We start from the raw sequence: 12,270 nt of genomic DNA on the forward strand, positions 1-12,270 counted from the left end.
TTAGATTGAAAATCAAATAAAAATAAATCTGAATCATCTTAACTTAAATATGATTCTATAAATTTATTTACATTATTTTTAATAACCCAAAGAGTTAACTAGTTTAGTCCTTTCCATTTCACAATGGAAAGTCTCTTTTAAAGTGAACTTTTTTTTTATAGAGTTTTATATTTGTAGTTGTTTGTAGAACTTTACAAAGATTTTAAAAAAATGTAAACACATGGTAGGTACACATATTAATAACAAAATCAACAAAAATAATATGTGAAAAGTAATTAAAACTTGTAATGAAATTTGAAGACTGGACTAGATTACAAATAAAATGCTTTGTATTTTCAAAATTAGAACAAATAATATTTAAATAACAAAAAACTCTTAAATGACTTTTAAAAGAACAGATAAACAAATTGCATTAGAGATAAAAGCGGTACAATTAAAAATAGAAATATATAATTTATACTTAAAATAATTATGGTTTTGTATAATGCAGTATAGATCAACTGATTTGTTAAAACCACTGTCTGAGCATGTGCTTTGTTACATAATAGCAATATTTTCCTTTGAACTCAAAGTCTTCAGTATGTTCCATGTAGCATTATAGACAATAAAAACATAAGATAATGCATTACTCCATACACAAATTGTTATACATATTCAAATGCTTGTGTAACAACAAAAACGTAATATATATTTATTTTAAATCATTTACAAAAACAGTAGCATTCATTTGAGTAGAATTTTTTAGTAATTATGCTTTGCCAAGACTACGATGTGTTAATCACTGAAAATTCTTGTCCAAATATAATTTAAATACTGTGAAACAATGTTTTGCACTTTTTGCTAGATATATACAGAAAAGAAAGTATGAATTTAAATTCTTATATTCAAAATATATATCTATATAAGGCTGTGAATACAATGTTGTATAGGCTACAATGTTACATACAAGTTTGCATAGGCTAGGAATATGAATAAGAGTCTGATGATACCAAATGAGCAGAATCTTGCTCTGTTATGCTAATTTTCATTCATTAAAAAATACCTATAAAGCAGCTAAATTGGTTGTTCTTGTGAGATTTATTTTACTTTACTGTTATGTTGAAAGAATATGCTCCCTTAAAAGAACTAAATACCCCACCACCCTACACAAAGTAAAAACACAACAGTCAGTTAGACGATACTAGATACCATTAATTAAATCAAAATGATCTCAATAAAGAAGGGTGATTTGAAAAGTTCATGTGAAGTCTAAGAGTTTGGTCCACCAGTATGCATCGATGCAAGTTTCACTTGGTAGCATCTTTAGGAAGATCGCACACCATGTTTTGACCTGATCAGTTAATTTCTCTGTTTGCGCCCATTTGAGGACTAAAGAAAAACTTAATATTATGATGAATCTGCACCTTCGATTATAATAGTTAATAAGTGCCCATTCAAAATTTTTGAAGAGGTCATATGAGCACAAGTGATACTGAACATTCTGGGCGCCTTGATGAGGTCACTACTCCAAAAATGACTGATAAAATTCATGATATGGTGTTGGATGGTAGAAGACTGAAAACATAAAACTGCTAATGCTGTGGGCATTTCAAATGAATGGGTGCAAATATTTTGCATCAACATTTAAACATGAAAAAGCTATCTGTAAGATGGATGTCGTGATTTCTCAGAGCTAACCAAAAATTAAACACGGTAGTAATTCCATGAGGGATTTGCAGCTGTTTCAGCGAATCTACAGGATATCAATCACTGTAGACAAAACACGGATACACCACTAAACATCTGATACCAAGAAGCAATCCAAACAATGGGTTTCCAGCAGGGAGTCTGCACCAAAGAAGGTGCGCCTTCAACCGGGAGAAGATTTTGGCAACTGTCTTTCGGGATTTGCAAGGGATAATCCTCATCAAATATTTAGAAAAATGTTCAACAATAACTGGTAAACACTATGCATCATTATTGGACTGTTTGATAATCAAGCTGCAAGATAAACTCCACGATTGGCCCACCGAAATGCCCTTTTCACCCATGACAATTGCACCTACTCACTCCTCTGCTGTTGGGCACAAAATTGAGTTAAATTAAGAGTTAGGATTTACTCGTTCTGCATGCCCCCTCTTCTACAGATTTGGCTCCTTTGGAGTAGTATTTGTTCTCAAACACAAAAAAAAAGATTGGCAGGAAGATTTTATTCAAACGAGGAGGTAATTGCTTGAACAAATGCCTGTTTTGCAGAGTTTGAGCAATTCTATTATTTGGAATGGATCAACAAACTGGAGCAACAGTGGATGGAATTTATAAGCTTAAAAGAGACTACACTGAGAAATAAAAAAGGTTTATTGTAAAAAATTACATGGTTTTTATTTTTCTTGGGCTTTTCAAACCACTCTCAAATAACACAATTTGGCTAAGTTAACAAAATAACTGAATTTGGGCTATAATAATCTTATTAAAAAAAAGTATTTGTTAAATTATAAAACAAATTAAAGTCTGTTCTTTATTTTTACAATAATTATTTTAAGAAAACTTATTTAAATAAGTGTATTGTTTATATTTTACATAAAAGTGCAAATATTCAATTTTTAACCTTTTTGCTACTCCAAAATTATAAATTCTACAATAAATAAAAAAATATTTAGTAAAAATATATTAAAATGTTAAATAGATGTTTAATACAAAAATGTTTTATAGATTGAAAGCTTAAAACATAAAACCGCATGGATTTTTAGCAATTAAAAAATTTAAATTATTAAATTAAGAATTAAAAAAATATATTACATTAAAAATTTCAAATATAGACTACCTTTCTAAATTTAAAAGTATAATTTTTACAGTCTTTTGATAGACTGTAGGTAAAAAATCATTACATGAATCTTCATTATGTTTTTCATAATATGAAGCAAGTCCTTGCCAAGCTAGAATATGATCAGGCATTAATTCAACAGCTTTTCTGAATGCCTTTGGTGCCTGGTCTTTCTGATCAGTTTCTTGCATGGCCGCTCCTAATAACACTAGAGCCATGTAGTTGTTTCTATCAACTTTCAAGACATCCTGTAAAAAAAAAAGTACATCTGTGCTATAAATTTTAAAACCCATAATATATTTTTTTCAAGAAACTACATTTCTTCAGAATCATAACCTGAAAAACATAATTGTTTTACTGCATGGAATCACCAGACAACAAGTAGTCCTGAATATAGAATTTCCAATTAGCTATAGAATATAAATATTATACATATGTGTGTGTATATTTTACAATAAACCAGAAAATTCTGGGTGAATTTAACATATCTTAAGTCAGAATTCTGACAACACTGAGTACAATATTTCATAAAAATAAGATAAGCATTAAGGATTCAAAATTAAGAAAGCTAGAAGAACCATGCCTAATTTATAGAATACAAAAAAAATTAAATAAGATTAATGCAGCTACGATTATGACAATGAAAGAACAATTTCAGTTAGAATCCATGCAAAACTAAGTATACTCAATGACATGTTTAGTTGAGACTACAGAATAGCATTTTCACTGTGTGGGAGTTTATAACTATTATTCACAATAAAAACATTGTACTCAGTTACTAGCAGTTCATCACAGCACCACATTGCATTAACAAAGTATAAAAATATTGATTAAGGAAATTTAAATGTAAAGGAAAAGATCTCTGTATGAATCATAATATTATAATCAGTCATTAATAACAATTAACTGTCAAAATCTGTCAACTGAATTATAAATACATATATTAAAAAGAATGACGCAATACATGTTAATGATAAAAATAAATAGAGATGGAATGTTAAGTAATATGCTACATCAAATTTACAAACATTTCATTTACTTTTCAAATGGCTGATCATGAAGTGGATTTAAAAAATAATAATACTTCACGTTATCTCCATTTAAACAAGTCTAACTAAATGTGTCATTTTATGCAACCACCTCTACAAAGTTCACAAGAGCAATAAAAATTACACATTTTATTCAAACATATGACTATAAATCATAAGAGTTCAGATAACGAATAGTTAAATGCACCACTTTGTAAACAGGCACTATTACCCATGATAATGAGAGTTAATCCAGGATTAGCCTAAATGGGAAGTGAAAATCACTAGAAAACCTTGGTCTACGCTGTATTATAAAATCAATAAATAAAACTTTAAGCTGATTTGCAGTTCAAAATAGAATTACAGATAATTATTAGAAACTAATAATTATTATGATTATTAGAAACAATAATGATAATTTTGTGAAAGCCCTTACTTCAACATTGTTGACACAATCCCTTTTGTCTTATGTACCGTGCTACTACCAAATAATACCTTTTCAGGGTATGTAGTTTACTTTTATAATCTACACCTTACAACATTAATTTAAATTCCTTGGAACTACTCTTAATCAATATAAAAACTTTATCCCTTCAGACAAAAATCTTTTGCCCTACATAACATAGCTCCACCAATCTTCTATGCTCTTTTAGATATCACTTCACCAGAGTCTAATGCGTTTCCCTTCATAAACATGATCTTGTAATTGTCATTTTCCTCTTGGTTCTCTCTTTTGTCTGGATATCACCAATACCTTACGTTTCATTCCTTTCTTTTTCATATCAAGAATTCACTGAACTTCATTTATATTTTTGAGTTAAGACAATATTGTTATCATACCAAACAACCAGGGTTTTCTTCCATCCTCTTCAACTAGTCTTGCCTTTACATTTTCACAGATTTCATCAATTACCATAATAAATAAACTGGGTATAGTACATAATAAGCTGGATATAGTACAGAATGTTATTTCAACTTTGTTACAATAAACCACTCTGAGAAGCCCTACTTTAATTTACCTTCTTTCAAACATCATTTACAAATCTTCCATAATATTTATTACTCTCCCTTTCTCTTCCTAACATTTATATATGTCATCATCAAATATCACCATGTTATATTATTATGATCAATATTATAATTTTTACAAAACCTTATTAGATGATGACTACTTAACAGCATTAGAAAATTTTGCATTAACAGTCAAAACACCTCCTTGGATAAATATTCCTTCAGCTTCATGGGCGTTTCCACTTAACGGTTTATTAAAATTTAATCTGTCCAAACCCAATCCCACAGTATCCTTAAGTTATTTCCTTCATCCCATCACATCTACATCTGACTTCTCAGTAAATTTCTCCCGATAATTTTTTCTCAAAGCTATCCTCTTGCAATTCTTCTTTACATTCTGGTACATTCTTTCTTTATCTGCACTTTCTTCTCCTTTACTATTTCTCTTAACCTCTCAACATGTTGTCATCACCTTCTCCCTTTTTGGCACTACCTTCTAACTACAGAACCCATTTCACAAAAATCAGTCGGCAGCATTCCTTTCCAACTTCTGATCCATATCTATCAAAAAATCACCATTCCTGCCGTTTCTAACCTCCCTATGTAACTTACCTTATTTTCCTTCATTTCTCTTTTTGCTGCAGTCAAAAATTACTCAGGATTTCTCCATATGTTCTGTCTGGAAAGAGTACATTTGAAGTGCCAAATTTTTTTACACAGTTCCAACTCAGAAGACAAACATATGGTTTTTTGTAACTTACTGATTGCATATATACTGTACTTCAACATATTTTTACTTCCCTAATAAATACTACTATGAAACCATTTTTCCTCCTCCCCTGTGTATATCACTATACACTATAGTATACACTATATCACTGTGTATACACTATAGTATAAATGATACCTATTTCTCAGCCCTTTTATTTTTTACATTTTCAGTTTGTTTCAGTGTCCTAAAAAACCTTCATCATTCAATCTGCCTTCTCAACCCAACCATTGACACCAAATTCAGTCAAGCCCAAGTTTTGTATTTCCTTCCTAACTTTCCCTCCTCTCCTTGTCACACTTTCTCTCCCACCATCTCTCTCTCTCTCTCTCACATTCCTCTGGTTATCTACTTGTTACAGTACCCCTGGTTATTCAGGTATGATACATCACTTGCAAAAGATATCCTAGAGTCAATCCATTTGAAGTGACCTAAGGGGTGGTTGCTTGACCAATTCAAAAAAAATTTTAACTTACCCACTTGTTTCCTACACGTCTCAGGACCTAAAAATATTTTTTTTTAATTTGATATTTATGAAGTTTACCTGTGGCAGCCATTTTTGTTACGGTCAGCACACCTACTTTTGTGATTGTAAGGGTTTACGAAAAAAATTATACTAAAAAACTATTGGTCCTGGAAGGATGAAACAAAAAGCAATTTATCTATATTTTCTCAAGATAATAGATTAGTTGAATGGTTTATTTACTTATCTCTCTATGAGAAAATTACCAATAAAGTTGAACATGAAAAACTGTGAAATTTCACTTCTGGTAATTTTTTTCAAGAACCAGGGATGGCATAGACAGTTTGAATTATTTTTTATATGTAGGTATATGTTAGTAGTTTTACCATAAATACTATTAATGGTGATATACTTACCCCTAAATTTTTATAAATTTTTTGAAAATAATTTTTTTTTTTAAATTCAAATTTTGGCTTCAAATAACTCTGATGGGGCTCGTGATAAAAATGTCAAATTTGCACAATTTGCAGTATTTTTGTAGATGTTTATGGCAACTAAAAAGGTTTCTTGTGTATTGTACTAATAAAAAAGTTATCTCTCAGAAATCATGAAAAACCTGTAAAAAGTGATACCATTTTAACTCACTAAAGTGCTCCAAAGGGGTTTCTTGTGTTCTTCGCACCTTAATATTTTTATACTTAATACTATAACTAAAATAGGCTTGCTTGAACCATTCAACTGCAGTGTTCATGTTATAACAGGCGCTTGAAGTCATTTCCAGTAGTCAGGAAAATTCATGTTGCAACATGCTCATTTATCTTGTCGCATCATTTAGCTTTGCAGTAACAGACTGGTCAGGGGTATTCCATTTTAATTCAACAAATGATCAGTGCATCACTATTTTTGATTTTGATGATATTTAGTATATGATAACTACCCACCTTGTAGTGGCCAAAAAATATTTTTTTTATATTTAAAAATGTTTTTTCTTGAGAAACATACTATTTTCTAACTTCCCAACAAATAAAAACAGTCATTTTTTCTATGAGCTGTAACATTCTTATTTTACATCGTACAGCGGGTCAAAAAGGGCTTTTTGGAAAGAGTAAAGATGGAACTTCATAAATTCATTTTGTTACATAACCAAATCTTATAATGTTTATTGAAGTTATGTTTAGAAATTGTTGTTTTTTTCAAATTTTGGACCCAAAATAAATAATGAATTGCTTAGGGTAACAGGCCTGTTTTTTTACCTTTTAACTCTTAGGTACTAGTAATACTTATAAAAAAAAATTGGATTGTTACAGTGTCCTTCATTAAAAAAAAAAAAATGGCCGTCAAATCATATGATTTTGAAAAAATCTCATTTTGGGGCCCAAAACACATGTGGAACAGGTGGCAAAAATCTGATATATTTACAATGTACATTAAAATGTATACATTGTACTTTAAAACCCTATAACATTTATTTTGTTACTCAAAATGGTTGACAAGTAATGAAGCGAACAAAAGCGCTAAAAACACGATTCCTTCTAACCATAAACAATGCATCCAAAAATACTGATGTAATGTATTTTTCAGATTATAAAAATGACAACTAAACTCATTAGAATGAATAAAAGGTCTAAATGATAAACAATTCAAATACATTAACAAGTTGTTTAATTCACTTTTACCTTATTTCACTCCTGCTAAGGGAAGTTATGAATAAATCTTGGACTTTCTGATAACAAACTTAACTAACATAACTTAGTGCTCCTGCCATTTATTTTACTGAGTAGCACTGATAAGTTCTCATTCAACTTTGCTGTAATATTGTGTCCTCTTCCAGTAGTTGATAGAAAAAGCTCTGATGGTGTAAATCATTAAAATATTTTCCAGTTGAAGCCATGTTTGATTATCCCTCAATGATTTCTTGAATGAAATACCAAGACCCTGAGGACGGGAAAAGTGTATTCGATATTCCTCTTCATTTTCTTATATTTTGACTTCAATGACTCTGCCTAACCACCACTTGCCACAGTGTATGCACCAGACATAATTTTTACATTCTGGCTTTGGTAAACCTATAAAGCAATCAGAAACACTAATGTTCTTGTGTACTGATACTATCGTAAATGTTTCTGATTCAGAGGTCGCCCGGACTTTCAGAATAGATTTCTGACTTGTTGGAACATAACTGTGAAAGGTTCTTGTTTCTGGGACTGTTGTGATTACCTGATAACAAGAACTGAGGTATTCTTCAATCTCTTTAACATCTTTATTAGAGCAGAAAATAAATGTTATATTTTTAATATTATTTTTGCAATAATTGTACACATCAGAAGATGTAACAATTTGATTGTTGACTGTTCTTTGAAGGCTTGCTTTGGTCACAGTCCTTTTCGTCCTTTTCCACGTAGTCCTTTTTACACGTCGTTTTCCATGGTATGAGGCAAAAAACTGCCATTCAGCTGTGATTTCAAAATTTTCTTGATGGTAGCAAAAAGTTATGAAATGATTTTTGTTTTTATACTGAGATGAGGAGCCATCAGAAAAAAAAACAGTTTAACTTGTGGTAAGTGTTTTTACTTTATTTACAACTTGCTTTTAGAAGCAGAACATGATGTAGTGGTACTGTGCTTCAAGTACTCACTAATCACACAATAGCTTTTTGTAATTTTCCTTCTTTTTTAAAATACATGAGAAATGGATTATTGTGACATAAGCACAATACACAAAAAACTTTTTTATTTGCCATAAACCTACAAAATCACCACAAGTTGTGTAAATTTGAGATTTTTATCACCATTTTTTTCTTAGTTATTTGAAGGGGAAATATATTTTTTTTAAATTAGTTTTCAAAAATTCATAAAAATTTAGGGTTAAGTATATCACCATTAGTACTATTTATGGTAAAACTACTAACATACACCTACATATAAAAAAATAATTCAAACTGTGTATGCCATTCCAACCTCTAAAAAAAATTACCAAAAGTGAAATTTCACCATTTTTCATGTTCAACTTTATTGGTAATTTTCTCATAGAAAGAAGGGAGATAGGTAAATAAACCACAGGATCAATGTTTTACCTTAAAAAAATGTGATTAAATTGCTTTTTGTTTCATCCTTCCAGGGCCAACAGTTTTTTAGTTATGATTTTTTCCATAAACCCTTACAATCACAAAAACAGGTGTGCGCACCATAACAAAAATGGCCGCCACAGGTAAACTGCTTAAATAAAAAATTTTAAAAAAATTTATTTTTACAGTTCTGAAACATGTAGGAAACAAGTGGAAAGTTTCTTTTTAATTGGTCAAGCAACCAGCTTATGCTTTTTTGGGACACTTCCAATGGATTAACCACCTAGCTCTAATTCCATCTTTATATTACATTATAGTCTTCATGCACTGGGCGTGCTCTACAATGATAATTTCAACATCAATGCAAAGAACAAAAAAGTAACTCAAGAACTACAGATTTTTAAGGAATGTTACAACAGATATGGTTAAGGATGTGGGTAAATTAATAAAATTGGGTATAAAATATTTTAATTATAAGTATATAAGTAGCAGGATTATTTGATTGCACATTTTTGAATTTAGCTAATTAATGCGCTGAAATAGTCGATAGCATAACCAGAATGCTAGTAAGTGATACATATTTGATGGCAATGAAATACTTTATAACTTAAAGCATCGATGATTCATTTCGTTTAACAAAATTTCAAAATCAATTAACATAAATCACGTAAATTGAATTTCATTTTAATTGACAATATGGAGGTTTTAAATGGTCATCTGCTATAAACAGTTTGAATTTTTTTGATCCTGCTAAGCATTTTTAGCAAGGAAAGTAATTATTAGATCATAGTATCATTATCCACACTATAACATGTAACTTTACATGGCTCTGTGCTTCTGGTAGGTGTCACTTACATTGGGTAAATTTACCTAATGTAAATGACACCTACAATAGGTTGTTAATAATATATAGTATATGCAAAAAGCCAATTTTTTTATTAAACATAAAAACTCCTTAGGCAAGTGTCTGAAAAAAAGATCATAATGCAATACCATAGCTGTAGGCAGTAAAACTGAAAAGATTACGTTCTTCAGACATTCAAGAGATAACCAATATAGAATCAACATAGAAGCAGATAACCAATTTATTTTCAAATTGAAAGATCTGACTTCTTGTTTGCAGAATAATTATTAGAATATGAAAATGGAATAAAAAATAAAATTACTTCTGTAAGTACTGATAAGAGAGTTCACCAGAGTCTTAGTCATGAAGGTTGTCTAATTTAAGGAACAAAAATTGCTAGTTATATTAGTTTGTATTAAACATGTATTTAAAGCAGAAAGAAAAATGCACTGGCACTGATTTCAAATTTTAATTAAATTTGGGGTAATAACTTCCTTAAGGATTTCATAGAAGGATATGCGTATCATCAAATTCTTTAGTGGTTGGGAAATGGGAGAAAAGAATTATAAAAAGAGAAAAACAATTCAGAAATATTAAAGCAGTAATATAGTCCATGTAATAGTTTAAAACTGCTACGGTAATTATTTTTGTGAGAATGGCTTTCACGCCATTCACCAAATTGTTTTGCCGACAAAAATGAGGACGTTCATAACCTAACATACTGCAGTTTGCGGCATGAGAAAGAGTATAGTTTACCTTGCACAGCTTGACGGCATGTTCAAAATTTTTGTTAAAAGTCGCCTCTTTTGCTTCTTTAAGCAAGGACTTAAGCAATTACTTTGGGATCCATAATTTAAAATTAAAATAATCACATAACCATAAGGCAATACATCACAGAATAAATTTACAACCTCGCCACACGCTACACATTGATGCAACTTAAGTTACAAAACAAATAAAACTGTCTAATTTTAGAAATCGAAAAAGTGGAAAGAAAGAGATATTAAACATAATTTGTATTATTGAAATTAGTAAATTGTTGAAGGAATAATAAAAAAAAAATATTGAAAAATATTAAAGCATAGTAAATAAAACGTAGTAAACAAAAAAAATCTAAAATAATTGTAAAAAGTATTAAAAATTGTATTAACACGAAAATTTAATATAAATCTTAATGAAATTAAAATAATTACTTAATTAAACGTCTTACTTTTAAACAATAACTTTATTTACAGCATTTGAAACTGTGTCGAGCCGCTTCATGACAGTAGCCGCAATGTAGGCCCGCAATATTCGGATTCGCAACAATTTTATGTCCTATCCATTTCATAAATTATATAACAGTTTTTATGAGAATGTAATTAATAAAAAATATTTGTGATTAAAAATGTTAAACACTTAAAGAATATTAAATAAAATATAATTTTGTCGAATAATCAACAACGAACCTATAGATTCAACCTAAATTTTCTTATAAAATGGAAAAAGGGGTTACACCCCACCAAGAGCTTGTGTATTTTTAAGAAAGAATCTGGTATAAATGTGGGTAACGTTTCCTCTTACATTTAAATTGTAATGTGCAGGTCAAGAAAATACAGAACAAAGTGAAAATTTTCTTAAAATTTATTATTTTTTTAAAACATCTAATATCTTATGAAAAAAAACAAAAATATTTACTGGAATAGGAAAATATGTGTTAAACCAAATTCCTTTAAAATGGCTACATATATTTTAAAAGGTTAACTTAACAAGAATTAGTTTACATAATAAAAAAAGAAAATTAGTGTATTAAAGAATTTACTATAATACCAATAACTTAATTGTACCTTCAGATAAATAATCATAGTAACTAGAATAAAAAATTATATACATATTTTAAATTAATAAAATAGTTAATACAGAAGGGTAGTAGTATATTATTTTCACATAAAATTGCTAGTGATACAGAGCAATTACTATAAAGCACAACCAGACATTATAATTTATTTTTTGGAAGACATGAAACATATGGAATTAATGTAAAAAATTGTGAATTGTACACAGCAGTTGCATAAAATTAGTGAATTGTTCACTGCACACAGTTAAGATAGTAACAGATAGGAGTAAGATAGTAGTAAGTAAGCAGTATATCAACAAAAAGTTAAATACACAGCATCACATTATACCTAATGCAAAAAACAGACAATTTATATGTAAAAAAAAATAAATGAAAGCAGTAAAATCTAGATGTACTGATAAAATCTAAGTTTAATGAATGATGACATTTTGTGGAATTTAAAAGATAATTG

The 12,270-nt window shown here is 29.4% G+C and overlaps 1 protein-coding gene across 1 annotated transcript; it reads right to left on the bottom strand.

The window, feature by feature from the left end:
- Positions 1–2,318: 2,318 nt before the first annotated feature.
- LOC142320843 (superkiller complex protein 3-like) lies at positions 2,319–10,909 on the bottom strand. The gene is made up of 2 exons (XM_075358824.1): positions 10,739–10,909; positions 2,319–3,051 (listed from the first exon to the last, which is right to left on the bottom strand). The coding sequence occupies exon 2, from the start codon at positions 3,019–3,021 to the stop codon at positions 2,800–2,802; it is 222 nt and encodes a 73-aa protein (XP_075214939.1). The 5' UTR covers positions 3,022–3,051; positions 10,739–10,909; the 3' UTR covers positions 2,319–2,799.
- Between the last annotated feature and the right edge of the window lie 1,361 nt (positions 10,910–12,270).

Source organism: Lycorma delicatula, chromosome 3, assembly GCF_047948215.1.
Source record: "Lycorma delicatula isolate Av1 chromosome 3, ASM4794821v1, whole genome shotgun sequence".
NCBI lineage: Eukaryota > Metazoa > Arthropoda > Insecta > Hemiptera > Fulgoridae > Lycorma > Lycorma delicatula.